The sequence below is a fragment of the Micromesistius poutassou genome, assembly GCF_964030765.1.
Source record: "Micromesistius poutassou genome assembly, chromosome: 9".
Classification (NCBI taxonomy): Eukaryota; Metazoa; Chordata; class Actinopteri; order Gadiformes; family Gadidae; genus Micromesistius; species Micromesistius poutassou.
The window spans coordinates 16,181,243-16,200,933 of NC_140279.1; the positions used below are offsets into that span (position 1 = coordinate 16,181,243).

General features: G+C 42.8%; 1 protein-coding gene across 1 annotated transcript in view; it reads right to left on the reverse strand.

Annotated features, from left to right (window-relative positions):
• The window catches only part of gabrg3 (gamma-aminobutyric acid type A receptor subunit gamma3), a gene marked incomplete at both ends in the record, with an annotated part of 53,576 nt that extends 37,447 nt beyond the window's left edge, over nt 1-16,129 (reverse strand). Inside the window, 3 exons of the mRNA XM_084472800.1 lie at nt 3,911-3,978; nt 15,524-15,669; nt 16,077-16,129. Coding sequence (XP_084328926.1) covers nt 3,911-3,978; nt 15,524-15,669; nt 16,077-16,129 — 267 coding nt within the window. The remainder of the gene's footprint in view (nt 1-3,910; nt 3,979-15,523; nt 15,670-16,076) is intronic.
• Between the last annotated feature and the right edge of the window lie 3,562 nt (nt 16,130-19,691).

The window sequence follows — 19,691 nt, forward strand, 5'->3', positions numbered from 1 at the left end:
TTCTTCCCTAAATTGTAGACTGTCTGTTCTCATGACCTTCCTCAATCATGCTCTCTCATTTCCTCACCGATGTTATGTTTATGTCTCGTTCTCGTTGTCTCCGGACTACACCTTGAGCCAATCTAGTCTCTACAGGCTATCGCTCTCTGAATGAGAGTATAGTCACCACAGTATCTTTCTGAATGAGAGTAGAGTCACTACATCTCTCTATCTCTCTCTCTGTATAGGAGTCTAGTCACCAGATTTATCTGAATGACAGTATAGTCAGTCACCTCATATCTTTGAATGAGATGATGGTCACAACGGTTCCTCAGTATGTTCACCACCAGTATCTTTCTGAATAAGAGTTTAGTCACCAAATCTCTGAATTAAATTATAGTCACCATATCTCTCACTGAAGGAGAACAGTCACTTCAGCTGTATCTGAATGAGAACAGTCACTATAGCTCTGAATGAGAACAGTCACTACAGCTCTCTGAACATAGGCGTCAGTTACGCTGGGGACGCTGGGGACGAGTCCCCACCAGTTTTCGTCAAGATTCATTTTGTACCCACCACTAAAAAAGACAAAAAACTCCTTCCCGACTTGCAGTGGTGAATTATTTTTCGATAATTGACCGTTGCATAATGTCCGCTGTCAAGGAAAGTGGCTGTGATTCACGTCTCTCGTATCACTCCGCAAGTAGTCCGGTAACTTATCAACCCCAGCGTATTTGGTTGCTAAGCAACGTCAACGTCTTTGGCGGACTATTTCTCTGCTGATCAACACTACGAATGGTAATAACAAATGAATTGTAAAAAGACACAAAAAAAAGGAGCGATCGGGATTGTTGACGGGGCGGGGTGGTTGTTGACGGGGGGGCGCGCGATCGGGATTGTTGACGGGGGGGCGCGCGATCGGGATTGTTGACGGGGGGGCGCGCGATCGGGATTGTTGACGGGGGGGCGCGCGATCGGGATTGTTGACGGGGGGGGGGGGCGTGCCCTAGGATGTTCATGTTTAATAGACATGTTTCATTTGGCCGCCCCCAACACATTTTGCCGCCCTAGGCGATCGCCTAGTTTGCCTATGGCAATCGCCGGGCCTGAGAACAAGCCCCTTCAGGGCGAGACACCTGTAGAACTAAATGGATGTGGCAGGCTACACCAATGGATGCATCTGCAGACCACTGCCACATAAATAAAGGTAAGATGCAATATTTATTGCTTAAGATTTGCTGGTGCTGTGGTGAGGTGTTTTGTGTTTTTTTGCACTCAAGTGGTCGGCTGTTTTAACTCGATTGAAGTTTAACTCGATTGAAGCCATAGCCACCAAGTAGCCTAACTTATCCATGGTTTGTGTTCATACAGTGTTGGGTAGTGGAGATGATGACGGTGGAGTAATTAGTGGATTAATCGTGGTGGGGCGTGCATGAGTTTTGGTCAGAATGCCTGATGTAGATTGGATGGATGTGTGTTGTGAATTGAACAGCCAGCATGATGTGATACAGCGTTCAGCTGTGCAACAAATATATTTTGCTTTTTCAATCTGTTTCAACATCTGTAGTGCTGTGTGTAGCCGTTTGCCCCTTCACAACTTAAACACGTAGTTAATTTGCTTTCCTAGCTCCTTTGTTTGTGTTGGTAGCTTTCCACTGTCGTGGCGTGTGGTGGAAAAGCGACAATAGTGGGTCATAGAATATGTCCAATGCTTTTTGGAAACGCTTTCTTCATAAAACGTGTCAGACATCAGTTTTTTGTATACCTTTTATTGGGAGCGTACCTATGTTCCCTGGGTCCTATGTTCCCCGATCGCGACTGTATTTTTCGTAGGCGGAATCCGGAAAAGGTTCTGCCTCAAGCACTAGGATTGGACAGGCAGCCTGTCAGGCAAACTCACACGCTGACTCCTCACCCTAAACCTAACCCTAACCATAACCGTAACCCTAACCCTAACCCTCACCCTAACCATAACCGTAACCCTAATATTCATGATTCTTCCGGATTCCACCTACAAAAAACACATTCGCTCCCCGTCACATACAAAGCGGGTAACATAGGACCCGGGGAACATAGGGATGACCTTTTATTCATTAGTAAGCTACATGGGTATGCCGTCTTTCAGAACCTTTCATTACCTGCATTAAAGAGAAAAAAAAGATTGCATCCTCATTGTACCCAGCACTTCTGAAAATGCACTTTCGAATGCGTCTCTGTCCCCAGCACATTTCAAACCAAACTGACGCCCATGTCTCTGAATGAGAACAGTCACCACAGCTCTCTCTCTCTCTCTGAATGAGAACAGTCACCACAGCTCTCTCTCTCTCTCTCTGAATGAGAACAGTCACCACAGCTCTCTCTCTCTCTCTCTCTGAATGAGAACAGTCACCACAGCTCACTCTCTCTCTCTGAATGAGAACAGTCACCACAGCTCACTCTCTCTCTCTCTCTGAATGAGAACAGTCACTACAGCTCGCTCTCTCTCTCTGAATGAGAACAGTCACTACAGCTCTCTCTCTCTCTCTCTCTGAATGAGAACAGTCACTACAGCTCTCTCTCTCTCTCTCTGAATGAGAACAGTCACTACAGCTCTCTCTCTCTCTGAATGAGAACAGTCACTACAGCTCTCTCTCTCTCTGAATGAGAACAGTCACTACAGCTCTCTCTCTCTCTGAATGAGAACAGTCACTACAGCTCTGAATGAGAACAGTCACTACAGCTCTCTCTCTCTCTGAATGAGAACAGTCACTACAGCTCTCTCTCTCTGAATGAGAACAGTCACTACAGCTCTCTCTCTCTCTGAATGAGAACAGTCACTACAGCTCTCTCTCTCTCTCTGAATGAGCTCAGTCACTACAGCTCTCTCTCTGAATGAAGAGTATAGTCACCACAGTATCACTCTGAATGAGTAAAGTCACCACATCTCTGAATGAGCATAGTCACCATCTTTCTTTGAATGAGTTTAATAACGACTTTATCTCTTGCAATGAGAGTATATTCATCACAGTCTCTCTCTGAGAGTTTAGTCACCAGAGTATCACTCTGAATGTGAGTATAGTCACTGCAACACTCTCTGAATGAGAGTTTAGTCACTACAGTATCTCTCTGAATGAGAGAATAGTCACTGCAGTGTTTTTCTAAAACCAAAAATGAACTCCACTCTTGGTATCTGTGTTCTTAAGGCTTCAAGTCTCTCTCTCGCTCCCTCTCTCTCTCGTTACTTTGTTTCCTCTGGATATCTTTTAGGATACATCCACCCTAAGCTCTCCTCTTCCCCTCGGATCTCTTTCCCCTCCCTTAATTTTCTCCCGCTCTGTTTCTTTCTCCCTCTTTCTGCCTCCCCCTCTCTTTCCTCTACCCTCTCCTTTCTCTGTATCTGCTATATTTTGTCTCCATCTCTCTTTCTACCCCCTACTCTCCTCACTTCCTCTCTCCATCCCTTACCCTCTGCTCTCCCTCTCCTCTCCTCCGTCATACAGTGGGTTTAAGCTCAGCTTGGACTCCCAGGTCTCCTGTGAGCTGGGACTACACACGCACACACACCCACACACCCTCCCTCCCCGTGGCCCTATGCAGATTATCCCTGAGGGGGAGTGATAATACTTGTGTGTGTTCCTGTTAATCTTTTCATGCCAGTCTGATAACTGCACTGCTTTACACCTGTTTTTTTCCAACGGAAACCAGCGGGAAACTTCTAAAGTCACACTTAAAGGACAACGCAAGGAGTGCAAATTAAAAAATAAAAGTTTCAGTTCTTCAACATATTCAACCAGAATCTCCGGAAAGGTGTGTGTGTGTGTGTGTGTGTGTGTGTGTGTGTGTGTGTGTGTGTGTGTGTGTGTGTGTGCTCAGTCCACAGTAAGTAGCGGTAGTACAGTGGTTAGTGCAGACAATGCATCTTCGCAGGGCCACTGCTGTGGCGTTGACTCACCATGTCGATGGAGGACACAGGGCCAATGCTGTTCACAAAGATGTCCACGCCGATGACGGTCGGCTTCACTGCAACAAGAACACAAAGAGTTGAAGAATCTGTGCGCATTGTTTTTAACGTGTGTGTGTGTGTGTGTGTGTGTGGGCTTGTGTATGTGAGTGTGTTTCTGTGTGTGTGTGTGTGTTTGTGTGTATGTGGCGGTGTGTGTTTGTGTGTATGTGTGTATGGGTATGTGGCTGTGTGTGTGTGTGTGTGTATATGTGTGTATGTGTGGGCTTGTGTATGTGAGTGTGGTTTCTGTGTGTGTGTGTGTGTGTGTGTGTGTGTGTGTGTTTGTGTGTGTGTGTGTGTGTTTAAAAATACAATAGAGACAGAGCGAGGAGGTTCAATAATAAGTGTGGGGCCTCGGGTTTGAGCCCAGGCCTTGGGGAGAGTGGTTCTAATGAATGGAGCTCACCTTAATGTCCCCCATCATCTGCAACCATCTCTCTGCCAGGACAACTTAATTACTTCCATTCATCACAGCTGCTGAAAGTGCTCTTTTCAATACTGAAGAGATATATAATATAATAATATTATAAATTATAATAATAATATAATAATAATAATATATATAATATATATATATATATATATATATATATACTGTTTAATTCTATATACACCGTTTATTCTATATATAAAGTGAACTCATCTGTGGATTGATAGTTGGGGATTCAACATTGTATTGCTTTAATATCGCAGCAAAAAAGAAGAGCATCACATTCATCTGCGCAATTAAAGTGAAACTGATTAATTGACCTTAATGGTGATGGCTGATTCCCAATCAATTGAAATGATACAATTGCCGATATACATGAGTTTCACATCAAATTGAAGATTTTACAATTTCATGTTCAATAGCCATTGTAACTCCGATTTTTTTTATATATTCTAATGGCTGTTGACTCTTAGTCACTTAGTCACTCTTAGTAGAGCATCATTGGTGATTAAAGTTCTGAAGTTTACAGATGTGTCAATGAGGTCATCTTACTAATATTGGGCAATGAAATGTTATTGTGCACAATCGATTTCCCTCTTCAACATGAAAAATAAGTTGTATCTAGTCGTGTCTTTTGTTCGTGGGATTGATACCAATTATTTGGAAGCAGATCTTTTCTGATTGTTCTCATTGTGCTTGTAAGAATCAAGCAGCTTCAGCTTCAAATACCGCAAAGTACCTCTAACACCCACCTGATATCTTGTGATAGTCTGGCACCATCGCACCTTTTATAACAACATGTATAACACATCTTTTTCTTCTTTCCGTTTAACACCGAGACGGTGGTCGTAATCAAGAAACCTGCTGACTCTGCAGACGTTCTATAATACATTTCGGTTCCCTATGCTTCTACCTACCTAAGTCTTTAAGGTCTTAAACTTCTGAAGCCCAAACTACAGTAAACGTTTTTTTTCCCTGATGAATGCAGCATTTGGTAATAGAGATGGTTTTATCACTAACGTCCTCCTCTAGGGCCATGTCCACACTGCGCCTGATAGATGTCTGACCACATCTTCCCTCTTTGTTTTGGCCGCTTAAGCTTGTGTTTTTCTCCACCGAAAGCTGTAAACGGTCTCCCAAATGGATACAGCTGAACCACCAGCCTTGTGCCTAATCGTCATGGGATTCAGACCTTTCCTGCCGGCTAAATCGAGAGAAGGCGTGTGACTTGGTAGTCTCTGTGTGGACTGCGACTGGCGACAACACTAACATGGAAAAAACCTTAGCATGAAAACGGCATTTTTGCATTCATTAAACAAAGCCCCTGGACCACACACAACATGCCCCCTCCAAGTTCCACAGTGAGACCCGGTAGACAGATTGCAGACCTGCATCGATTCCCCTGCCATCAGGGACCCATCTGAAAGACGTACTCCCCTGGGAAGACTGGGATCCTGGCCTCTGTTCCTGCCTCTCCTGTCCTCCTCCCCCACCGTTACCTCTGTCTGACTGCAGAGCTTTCACCGCGGACTGCTGGATGGATGTGTTAATTAATTCAGCCTCAACAGCCCCAATGGCGGGCCTAATGACCATCAAAACCTCATGAACATCCATTATGAGCCTGGGGGAGAAAGAGAGGCAGCCAAACCGCTGATGGCCTGTGCTTGTAATGAGATGGTCCAATTTCTTAGCCGATTTGATTACGTAAGGGACACATGTCGGATTCCACAAACAAACGCATTTAAGAAAGGACCCGTGGGAGACATTTATTAGATAGCGCTATATATAGAGAGCGGAGCATATTGACTGGCTATTCTCTAAGCACAAACACTTTGTCAAAAAATGAATATTCCTGACAATACAGCCGCTCAATTTTGCTTGTGTTCCAGTTGGTGCAGAATTACAGAGAGAAGGGGGTTTGTCAGGGCAGTAACGGACGGAACACCTCTGTTGAAAATACGAGCCTGTATTCCCGTCTCGTCCTGTAATTACAACCCCGGGCTCAGGTTGGATGTCCGTCGCAAAGGCAGGGAAGCATAATGGTGTGGGGTGTCCAGCAGCGACTGTAATTCAAATCTACAGGCCTCTGAGACAGCGACCTGTCCCTCCCCTCTAAACCACCACCACCACCTCCTCCTCAGAAACATCCTACTCTTCTGTCAACTTCTGCCTACTCCTCTACCCCCCCCAACACCAACCATCTCCACCTCCTCCTCCTCTTCCTCTAAACCCAAGCACCTCCTCCTCAGACTCCGCCTCCTCTTCCTCCACATCCTCCTCCTCCAGACCACCACCACCACCAAATCCTCCTCCTCCTCCCCCCAAAACCAACCACCTCCTCCTCAAACTCCTGCTCTTCCTCCGAACCAACACTACCTCCTCCTCCTCCTCCTAACACCAACCACCACCACCTCCTCCTCCTCCTCCTCGCCTCCTGCCTTCAATACAACTCAGACCCTTTTAGGAGACAGATTTCATTTTGATTGATTTTGTGCTGATGGTTTTAAGATGGAGATTTGTCAGCTGTGCTGTGCTCGGGCTAAGCACTCTCACGTGGGGTCATTACAGGGCTCAGCCAGGACACCTCTTCTCCTGCTTAACCAAGGCCAGCTGCACTGCTCCTCACTACCCCTACAAAGATGCCCAAGTCTGGTTTTCACAGCTATTGGCGTCATTTTTAAAGAACTTCCTGCCCCACTCCATCGTGGTTGTTTTTGGTTTGGATGGAGGGCTTGATGAAGGGGTGAATGCTGGATGAAGTTTTAAGAGCTCTGTGGTTCCTGCTTCAGCAGCAGGGGGTGGAGGGAGCAGGTTGACTGGACAGCTGGATGGTCGTATTCTGGAGGACCTCCATAGGTCTCTCAATGAGATCAGTGTCACGTGTGTGCCGGTGTAGGCCAGATGCATGAATGTGATGCATGAATATGAGGTGTAAATGGTGGTGGTTAGTGAGGTCCCCCCCCTTCACTGTAAAGCGCTTTGAGTGTCTAGAAAAGCACTATATAAATTCAATTAATTATTATTATTATTATTATTAAATGTTAAGTGGTGGGGCAGGCTAGTTTAGTGGTAAGGGTGTTCCGACGACCAAAAGGTTCTGGGTTCAATCCCCAATGTCCACGGTCTACTTTTAGGCATCCTTCAGCCCCCCTAGCCCCTACCTGCCCCTTAATTACCTACTTAATGACTAAACAGTGAATAGTTTAGTACTGTTTGTGGGGAAACTAACTAAGAAAAGTAAGGAAGGGAAAGCTGAGAGAATTTGGACAGTCTGAGATGAGTCCTCTTTGTTACAGTCTTTTGAAAAAGGATCTGTCGCCGAAGGTTCGCTCGGCAGTCTGCATGTGACCGTGGCGTCACGCAGGGCTGTGGAGCTGGGAACTGTGACGTGGCCGTTAGAAACGCGAACCAGAACTTAATTAACTAATTTGAGTTATTAATAATCCTGCAGGGCTTAGATGCACCGAGATAGTTTTCTCCTGTAATATAATAGTTTTAATTTGTCTGCCAGGGGAAAGTGACAATGAATGCATATTAAATAAAATCAAAGGTATCTGCAACCAGGAAATAAAGTTGTGGCTTATTTCTGCCGGGGAGGTTTGGGGCTGAAGATACTTATGACATCATCCCCTGTGAAGGAGTTGATGATATCGTCCACTGTAGACACATATGAAATGAACCACTGTAGACATTAAATAATCCACTGTAGGGAAGATTATGGAGGCATCCTCCACTGCAGATAAGATAATGACTAGCCCACTGCAGCAAAGCTTTAGGTCATCCCCTGTGGAGGCATTTAGGACATCAGCCATTGTACAGACCCTTAAAGGGACTACCTGAGTGAAAAACCTCACTTACTCACTACTTGTTCCAAAAAATAACGGAGTTAGTAACTGAATTACTCTATAATAAAAGTAACTAGTTACCAGGGAAATTAATTATTTGCGTTACTGTAAAAAGAAGTAGCTTTGTAAATGCGTGTGTCGTTGTGAGATGGTTAATTAAATTAGAGTCGCTTACAACGGATGTCGACAAAGTCTTTGCTCCTGGACATAATGTTCACTTTACATGCACGTTCTTGCCTTTGACCTCAATGAATTTGAAGTAGTGCTTATATCTCCACCTTGAAAATGCCAACTTTTCATTGGATTGCTCAGGACTCGCCATTTCTACTGCTTCATCGAATCTGTTTGGTGTTTGTGTGTGTAAAAACACTGGCTCCGATTGGCTACCATGAAACATGACTGCCTTAGCCAATAATAATCGCTTATCTCTTTGTTAAACCACATGGTCTCCTTACTATCAGTTTGTGTGGAGCCAGGGGTGCGTTCGGATTACGCAGTTTATTCAATCAATTCATAGTAACGCACCGCATTTAACTGTCAGTAACGGTAGCGGCGTTTTAACAACAGAAAAAGTAATTAGTTCGATTACCCGTTACTGAAAAAATAACGGCTTTACCTTACGCCGTTATTTTAAACGGAAGTAATGGGAAGGAATTTCTGAATCTTGCACAATGTCCCTTTTTGTGTCTCAGGACAATGTTTTATCATGTGAAATAAATAAAGTGTATAAAGATAGCCCTTATTAGGTTAAATCTATTCATTGTGCTATTTTGGTAAAGTAGAGAGGAGAGAATTCTAAAGTTTTTCAAATTAACTACATTAAATTAATTAAAAATTTATCTAGATTTTAGACTGTGTTATACAGACGTGCACTGCATATAAATGTAGTGTAGTGTGCAAAGCAAATTAAGTTTCAAAAGATTATCACCATTCGATAAATGTTCCAAATTCCTATTAATTCCTATTAATACTCTTATTGTTGAAAACTCAGGACCTGCCTCAGGTTTTATGACAGCTTCAGTAACAGGTCTATAGCTCTATTGCATAAAGTTATTAGTCCATTGAAAACCACCGTGTGCACTTGTTAGAAGGAGTCTTTTGTTGGTTTGACAATACCTTTATCAGCAAACAATCACCCTTCATGAACCTTCCGTGTTTTAGGTCTGAACATTTCTGTGACCCAAACTCTTAACATTTCTCTTCATCTGCTTCAATACACATTGTTGTAACCCCATCACATCTACCTTTTTTATCAATGTTCCTGTGAACGTATACTATGCACATCAATTAATAGCAGTTTTCCTGTGGCTACGACCTTCTGAACCTTTTAAATTAAATATGTTAACATAATAAATGCACTATTATAAGCCAGCAAATGCCCACGACCCCATATATGCATATCGAGAGACACATAGGTTAGATACACTGCGTTAGATGCCCTAAATATACCGACATCATCCACAGCCCAAAGTGTATGAACAGGGAAGTTCTTGTGTATTATTTATCAGGGTGAGTGTATAATTTATATATAATAATATAATATGCAGATCAGCATTTAAACCTGCAGCACCTGGAGAAATCCAGCTGATTTAAGATGCAAGCCAAACTAACCCTGACAGTATCATGTATTAGGGAACAGAGCACCAGCGCAGGGAGGCAGAGAAGCACCACTAGCAGAAGCATTCTGGAAACAAATAAAACTAGGTATGAAGGAACAATATCAGATACTTTACATAAATATCAGCCATTGTTGTTCTTGGCCCTTTAATAACAACATATCAATATCAAATTTTTCAAACGTCTATTTCTGTTTGTTCGTAAGGGCTTTGAAGTGACACATGGACGAGGAGTGCTGGTTGTTAATGCAGATGTCTGGTTAGTTCCTGGTCACGGGGCGTACTGACCCAAACTAGTTTTCTAGTCTTTAACATTGTTCTTTAAACTATTACTTACAAACCTAAACCTATGATATAAAGGAGTAAGTTATCAAGGTGAAATAACTTTTACTTGTGTACAGAACCAAAAAGGTAAATGTACTGCATATATTGTTGATGACAACTAATTCCTAAATTATCCTAAACCTTTTCTTAACACAAACAAAGTTCAAAGGACTGGAGATCGGCTTCAGCAAGGAAAACTGTTAGCGGTGCATTCCTACTTTATGAATAATGCAGCGTTTTGTTGAGCAGAAAATAGGCCACTTCTGCCTTCTGGAGTCCCTATATTTCAGTATACAGTAGATCTCGTCTATATTTTAGAGTCCTTGTATACTCTCGAGGCCCTCCATTATAGAGCCCATATGTTCTAGTCCTTCTATATTCTAGAATCATCCTTTTCTAGAGTCCTTCTGTATTCTATAGTACTTCTATTCTGAATTCCCCAAATGATAGAGTCCCTATATTCTAGTCCTTTTATTCTAGAGTCTCTAAGTATCCCTCTATTCTATGATCATTCTATCCTAGAGTCCTAACATCGTAGTCCTTATATTCCTTAGCTTAATACCTGTGAGGAGGGGACAGCAGGAAGTCCCCCAAAAACATACAGTGAACTGCTGATGGAACAGAACCACAAAAGCCTCTGCTGAGTGCTGTCAGACCCAGAATGGTACCTTGTGATGGATGGTCATTTAATTTGACTTTGAGATGCTGGATGACGTACAGGAGTATGGGGAAGGTTTTTTATATACCATCCAGGTCATTCTAATCAGTAGCTGACTGAAAGCTTCCAATAGTCAGAGGGACGGTGAGAGAAGGTGGAGATAGAGATGCAGAGGAGGGAAAGCAGTCAGAGTCAGACGGTAAAGAGAGAGAGAGAGAAGAAAATAGTAAGTGAGAGAGAGACACAGGGAATGAAGAGAAAATAGGACATTGAGAGAAGAAATAGAAGTTAGTGAGAGAGGGTAGAGTAGAGGAGAGAGACGGGGGGGGGGGAAGCAGTGGGGCCAGAGCTGTGTATTGGAGAGAAAACATCTTATCCTGACTACACAGAGAAGAAGGCGTGAAGAGGGTTTATCCCTCAATATAAACACAGTCCCGTCCTCAACAGCGACGCTGGACATCGGCGTCTGAGCCAAACCCCAGGCTCACTGATCCGTGTCGGCTTGTTAGCCCACCGCCGCCGTTGTATCCTTTGCCACTTCCAACTACGTACACGGCATTGTTTGTTTATTATTTATTTAAAAAAAAATAATGAGCCCTGTTTTCTTGGATATAGATCTTAAGATTTGGATATATATCATAAGAGTCGGGATAGGGAGCGAGGCAAGATGCAGAAGCAGCTTGCAAACAGGCCTCTAACGAGGCCTGTCCTGCTGCTGTTGTGATGAAGTTTGACGTTTGTCAAAGTAAAGCTTGTTCAATATTCGTTTTCGCCATCCCTTGAAATGCCATGGATAGATGGACAAAATGAATTAGGAAGCAGATGTCTGACATGAAATACAATTATGCTGATTCATTCTGTCACAACGGTTCAGTTCTGAGGCTCTAACCACATTATAACTATTTCTGAGTATTTATGATGCATTGAAGTTCAACATGAATCAGCAATGTTCCTAAAGCACCCTTACAAAAACGTTATGCTCATTTATAAACAAAAACAGCATTTGTATTTTTGTGTGGTTTATAAAACCAACTAATTGTACATGGAACGTTTTGTTCTTGTGGAAAATACAGGGAGCTTGTTAACACACGTGACACACACACACACACACTCTTTTGTTTTGCTGTCTTGCGGTTCTCCCTCTCCCATCTTGGTATTGTCATCTTTAATCGTGTTAAAGTGATGAATATCGCAACATGAGGTGCTAGCCCCTAACCACATTTTGGTATGGAAGAGAACCTAAAGGTACTGGGTTTGAACAACAATGTCCACAACCTACCGGTAGACCTCTACCTGCTCCTTATTGATCTCTCTGTACTGTCTAACCCCTACCTGCTCCTCAAAAAATCTGCTCAATGACTAAATGGTAAGTAAAACTATTATCTAAATCAGAGAGAGAGAGAGAGAGAGAGAGAGAGAGAGAGAGAGAGAGAGAGAGAGAGAGAGAGAGATATCTCATGTCCTGCTGAGCCCAGGACACGATGACCCAATTACCCGGGATTCCCTGTCATCCCAGAACCACTGCCAGCTAGGGAACCACCCAGCGCAAGCACACAAGCTATGGGGAAGACTGGAGGAACCCTGCCAGTCACTTGGATCTGTAAAGTACACATCTGGAGCAATGACTCTGCTCCTTACTGTGACTCGTACAGTTTACAACTTCCAGGTTCACGTGTGTGTCTTCTCCTGATTCCCCCGGCTGCCATCTTAGCAGAGTGATGGAACAGAATGCTGCATTCCGTTCCATTCCTCGTGTTCAGAACCAAGATGGCCAAGAACGTCTATTTTGCTGTGTACATCCGTTCACAGTCAAAGAAGAATGGGATGAGGGATGGAAGAACAACAATGAAAAGGGGAAGAATTAATCACTTTTCGAAGGATGTCCCTCCCCCGGAAGTCCCGCCCTCTCTCTCACCGATCTCCTCACATTTGTAGCATCAGCTGCAAGGTTTTCACCCTTGTGAGATGAGAACACATATACCACCATGGGATCATACGTTTCTTTTAATTTTAAATGGTGAACATTGAATAATGGAACCTAGTTCTAAGGGATTACTTATTTGGTTATGGGTGTTAGATATTGGCTATAACCCTAACCCTACAGTTGTAGTTTAACTGATTTCATACATAAACAATGCAATGTGCATGTATAATTAAAATACTACAATCATTTTTAAATAAAAGTTTTGTCCTACATTTACTGTATGTCTTAGCCCATGTTAATATAATGGGCACCCTTGAAGACTGAGGAGATGTGCGCCACAAAACCATCAGCATGTAAATTGCTAGCATGTTAATTCCAAACCTCATTTTCTAATCAGGTTGTTTACTTCTGTCACTAGCAAGTCGGGTTGTAATCGTATCACCAGTAATTCTGCTAAGTGGCTCCATGTTGAAAGGATATAATGACAGGACAAGGAGAATGTATTTAATCATGTCGCTGGGCCCCCCCCGAGGCCCAGATGTATATGAGGAGGAGGATAATTGAAAAACTAAATGGGGGAGCATGTCTCTGGAACCAGGGCTGCATTCAAAACGTCTGTATCTATTCGCCTCACACTTCCTGCTATATCTCCAGATGATTTTCTAGATCTCCATTGTACCCACTTTTGTCAAATTATCTCGGGGGGGCCAACCAGAAGCTAAATCGGCCGCTGACTCATCTTGGTGGGACAGAGGATCCATCAGTGTATCCGAACAGGAAGTGTTTAGCGATTCTTCAACCACGTCATCAGACATTTACCATAACACTGTTGCCATATGGCAACGCATAGCAAACAATATTGGATACAAAGTCAGAAGGTTGTGATTGGTCAGATCATCAACAGTCAAGGATACCTTTTAATGACACGGAAGCAGCTCAGCTGTCCCAGTCGCTCCCCGTTCCTTGATTGATTGCTAATGTTGGTGCTCGAAGCTCAAAGGATCAGAGTAACTCTTTGGAGTCCAGCCAAGGTGGTTAGCTTAGCAGCTGAAACCAAACTAATATACACACACAGTCCGTGTTTGAGCTTCAGGCCAGCACTGAGTAGGAAGACTTTCTCATTAAGTAAGAAGTGATTGGTCATTTCAAAGGTGGCTCCAAACAATGGAGAGGAATACTTTTTTTCACCTCTGGGAGAGTGTTACCCACAGATGTAGAGTTTAATCATATCCATCATCTCTCTCTCTCTCTCTCTCTCTCTCTCTCTCTCTCTCTCTCTCTCTCTCTCTCTCTCTCTCTCTCTCTCTCTCTCTCTCTCTCTCTCTCTCTCTCTCTCTCTCTCTCTCTCTCTCTCTCTCTCTCTCTCTCTCTCTCTCTCGAGGCCTGACCAGAGATGATATGGCAAGTCCCCCCGTATTTCCCTTCTATTGAAATGGATCTTGAATGTAGTGTGCCACTTGTCTTCAGTCATCAGGTCCACTCCACTCTGCCAGAACAAACGTTGTGGAATGAAGGGTAAAAATAGCCTCCAGTTACAGAGCTGCCAATCAGTCAGAGCACCAGAGGTAGCTGAGATTACCTTAACAGCACAAGATGGCTGTTAGAAGAGCTCCAGAATCTTCTTAAGTCGAGACGAGACACACCAGAAATTCAAGGGAGTCAATTTCATTGGCAGGCCCCAGTAAATAACAAAAATAAGTGGAACACACTTTCTGACCTCACTGCAGTGCCTTCCTCCAGTAACAATCAGTGGGAAATATTTCAATGCTGTTATGTTACACATAATGCGTCAGGTCACTAGTTTAATGCTCTTCATGTGAGATCGGAAGCCTGTTTATCACACACACACACACACACACACACACACACACACACACACACACACACACACACACACACACACACACACACACACACACACACCAGTGGCCTTATTAAAAGTTATTGACAAGCAAAAGCTCTCTCTCTCTTTCTGTGACATGAATATACTGCAATAATGTCACCTTGTTAGTGAATAACACTGTCATCTTTGATACTTTGGTGACACACCCTCACACATATTCCACCTCCGCCTTACATACACACACACTTGCATTTGTGTCATGTGGTGCATACACACACACACACACACACACACACACACACACACACACACACGGCATATTAGTGACAATGAGTTGGCAATCCATTTAAATCCATTCTACCGTTTTCTACTGATGGAGAAGTATCGATCTGTAAACAACTATTTGGCCTCAGACTGACACTAAAATCGCCATAGATTTATGCCAAGCAATTATTTAAATATGCAACCCTGAATGATTTTCCTGCCAAATGGTCATATCTACCAGCTGGTGTCTGGTGGCAGGGGTTCCTTTTTGACAATGTTCGGACTGAGGTATTTAGTTATTGTCATTTTATGTTCCAAAGAGATGCGGCAAAGCAAATAGCAAAGATTAAAAAGCATTCATACCATCTGCAATGTAATTTGTGATAGGACAAGATGGCTTCCATTATGTCTAGTCTACCAGTAAATTGGAGGCCACACGACTAATAAGGAATAAATTATGTTTTGGTGTTCAGGGGATCGAACAAGGATTGGTCAATGTATCGTTTGATTAATAATGGTGAGATAATATTGTAAATATTTTAGTGTTGCACAGACATACAGGTGCAAAAGAGAAGAGGTTGGGAGACACCGATTTCAAACTATATATCTAGTGGGTAGGCATTGAGCAGAGAGCAGTGTAGGTGGCAGAGGGACTTACCTCCGATGTCTGGCCGTAACTTCTTATCATATTCCTTTAGTAAATTGTTGAGTATTTCCGTGGCGTCCGTTTCATGTGTTTTTGGCGCCAACATTTGGTTAACGGTTACGTCCTCGTAGTCCTCGTCGTATACGACGGTTTGAGTGCTGGAGAGAAAAACTAATTAAATGTTGTTCACAAACTCAGGCACAGTAATGCATTGTTCCGTTTTCATATGAATAATTGTAATTTGTATTATTATTATTCATGTCCAAACTTAATACCGATATGTCATTTTTTTTAAACCATAGTGGTAGGGTTGCTCATGATACATGATACAAACAATTATCTGTTGATGTTGACGTTTAATGAAATACAGATGTTTAAAACTGAATGAGGGCAGGCTACTAAGCTGAGCATCGTCCACATTTCTGTCAGAGGAAAAGTCACGTTCGTCGGAAGTAGTTTAAAGGTTAAGTTTAAGTGGACATCGTCCCCGCAAGTTCACATTGCATCCAATTAGAGCAGCGCAGCCGTTTCACATTCAACATGTCAAATAAAATGCATCACCTACCATGTCTGCAAAACTGACAAAAGTAACAAGTATGCCCAGAATTTCGGTGACATGTTTTCTTTCTTCCTAAAAGATAAAGAATCAAATATGTCGTGGAATGACGCGCATTAGTCCAGACAATGGAGATGGGGAACTACTAATCTATGAAGCGAAACATGTCAATAGTTTGTAATCCAGCCGAATAATTCGCGCATTTCTGGTGTTGTTGCACCAGCCGTTTCCCAGTCCATGTTTCGGGGATGTCGACTGCTCTCTCAGACAGGCACCAGCACCTCCCACTCCGGAGGTAGGGGTTGGTATCTCCGAGGATTTTAACTCCTCAGATATCGGCGGTCACACGCAGGTGCGCAAACTCTAAACGTGGAAGCAGACCCCCCCCCCCCCCCGGTTGTTTTCCCCAGCATGAGACTTTTAACCAGTTCCTGCAGAATTTCCTTTCCTTTTTTTGGAAAATGTAATCTAATAAGGAAATGGTGTCATCACATTGAGGAAGAGAAGGATGGAGGGAGGAGGGGAGGTAGGAAACGATATTTGAGATTAAAGTAGACCTAAATTATAAAAACCAACAAGCATTCCTTCATCTTCAGCGAATTAGTTCCAAAGTAAAAAAAAAAAGGACACCTGTCTAGTTATTGTCTATGAAGTCCTTAAAGAAATTGGAACTGGCATGATGATTCCTTTGAGTTTGTCCTTGAAGCCACATTAGGTGATTGGACATCAAATATTGGCCAAACCCCGTAACGACGGTAGTAGCCTACGGATGGTGGCACAGCAGTCTTCCAATCATTCATGTTGTTTTGGGTTGGGGAACGGTTTAATTAATGTAAACTCTGCATCAAAATCACTTCTTCTAAAATGGTTGATAGGGTGTTTCCGAAGTGATTAACCCCTACACAAATACATAAATGGATTGTTTTACAACGACTTAATTAATTAGCTGGGGTGTGCAAATGATTGCCTAAAAATATTGCCTGAATTGATTAGTAATGAACTTTGTGTAAACAAACAATGCAATCAACAATGCAATCAAATGCCTTGCATGCAGGTAATGTGTGGCGCAATCTAGCACACAATCTCTAGCCACTATCTTTCGTTTTGTTACGCCTTTAACACGGACGCCCTCTTGTGGTTAAAATGGGCAATGCGTGCAATCAGGACGTCGATCGTCATTGTTATCAAGGAAACTAAATACACGTTGTGTCTAGTTGACACCCACAAAACAATTAAACTATTCACTTTCTCGACATTTTTGATTGATTTGCAAACGTACTGTTAGAATAAGCTTGAAAATGTGTAAGTATTTAAAACAAAGCACTTTAATTTTAGAGATTTTTCAGAAACATCAATTACAGCAGGGGCGTGTCCATGGGGGACCTGGGGTGGCACAAGCCCTCTAAATATATGATAAGCAACCACAAGTTTCATCCCTACTATTGTGATCATTTCATCAAAATATCTTCTGATAATACATTTGGCTTCACTTTGCACTTTCGGCTTTAATGCAGCATTATTGTTTTCTGTGTGTGTGTGTGTGTGTGTGTGTGTGTGTGTGTGTGTGTGTCAATTGTGCTAATTCCCCCATTAACATTTGTTTTCCGTCACACTGTCACTGTCAGCTAGCGTGATAAGATGGTATCAGTGAGCTAGGGTTCAGCAAGCTATGTATTATTCCTACAATCAGCGAGCAAGGCAGATGTCTTAGCAGTGAGCTAGGTATTACATTGAGTTAGCGAGGAGGATGTCTTAGCAGTGAGCTAGGTATTACATTGAGTTAGCGAGGAGGATGTGTTAGCAGTGAGCTAGGTATTACATTGAGTTAGCGAGGAGGAAGTGTTAGCAGTGAGCTAGGTATTACATTGAGTTAGCGAGGAGGAAGTGTTAGCAGTGAGCTAGGTATTACATTGAGTTAGCGAGGAGGAAGTGTTAGCAGTGAGCTAGGTATTACATTGAGTTAGCGAGGAGGAAGTGTTAGCAGTGAGCTAGGTATTGCATTGAGTTAGCGAGGAGGATGTGTTAGCAGTGAGCTAGGTATTACATTGAGTTAGCGAGGAGGAAGTGTTAGCAGTGAGCTAGGTATTGCATTGAGTTAGCGAGGAGGATGTGTTAGCAGTGAGCTAGGTATTGCATTGAGTTAGCGAGGAGGAAGTGTTAGCAGTGAGCTAGGTATTGCATTGAGTTAGCGAGGAGGAAGTGTTAGCAGTGAGCTAGGTATTACATTGAGTTAGCGAGGAGGATGTGTTAGCAGTGAGCTAGGTATTGCATTGAGTTAGCGAGGAGGATGTGTTAGCAGTGAGCTAGGTATTGCATTGAGTTAGCGAGGAGGAAGTGTTAGCAGTGAGCTAGGTATTGCATTGAGTTAGCGAGGAGGAAGTGTTAGCAGTGAGCTAGGTATTGCATTGAGTTAGCGAGGAGGAAGTGTTAGCAGTGAGCTAGGTATTGCATTGAGTTAGCGAGGAGGAAGTGTTAGCAGTGAGCTAGGTATTACATTGAGTTAGCGAGGAGGATGTGTTAGCAGTGAGCTAGGTATTGCATTGAGTTAGCGAGGAGGAAGCTAGGTATTACATGGCTGGGTAATGGGAAAGACGTGCGTTAACAGCATCTCCGGCTTGGCTCTGATTGCTGTTATTCGCCTGCATCGTTGACAGCTTAGAGTGTACTATAGTACGACTACAGCGAATATAAAAAACAACTTAAGTGGATGTAAATCCTTGACAAACAGATGTGAGCCAGATGTTACAGAGAAACCCCTCCTCCCTGCCCATCCGTGCTTCTACCACCACGAGGATTTGACGTTCCAACGGCAGAAGTAGAAGCTGGAAGATCAGAGATGTGTTTATAATTAAAGACACGGCCGCACGTGCTAAATACTGGTCCGAGCAAGCAAGGGTCACCCGTTAAGCTACTGCTTTACTGAAGGATAGCATGTAAACATCCATTCCTCTATCGGAAAATATAATCTATGACGTTCATGTACAGTAAGGTCCTCATTAGAATAGAGGGGGCATTTCCACCGAAAATGAATGAGGATCAACTTGCCAATAACTCCAATTTTCACAGTTGGTACTAATTTGTATGAGCATGTATTTATTGCTTCTGACATTTGCATTAAAGAACAGCTGTACATAAAGTAAGTTTGACTGTAATAATCCAATATTACTTGGGTATTCCAATGACCTTTAGCAGTATTAGCTAATTAAAAAGTGACGTGCCGTTCATATGAGAAGACCTGCAGCCACTCCTAGTGATCTATAAAGTACCCAGAACTCTTTCCCTTTTTTGTATAATACTACCGTTCTGTGAACAATATTACAGTACAGTGTTAGAAATATTTTGTAACCAACGCAATGTAAAAAGCTGCACTTAGGTTTCTGAGGTCAAGGGTCAATTAGCAAAAAAAAAAAAAAAATGTCATTTAAAATTGTTCTTGGCTATTTATGGCATTTGAAAAACTTAAAACAATGATTTGATCTTTTAAGTATTTCATGTCAACATTTTAAAAATAACAAGCAATATGATTTAAGAAGGATCAAATTGCTAACTGTCAAAATGCAACAATCCAATCATTCTGTTAGCTAGCTAAGGCGCTACTCAAGCTCAATCTACAGCGACTAACCT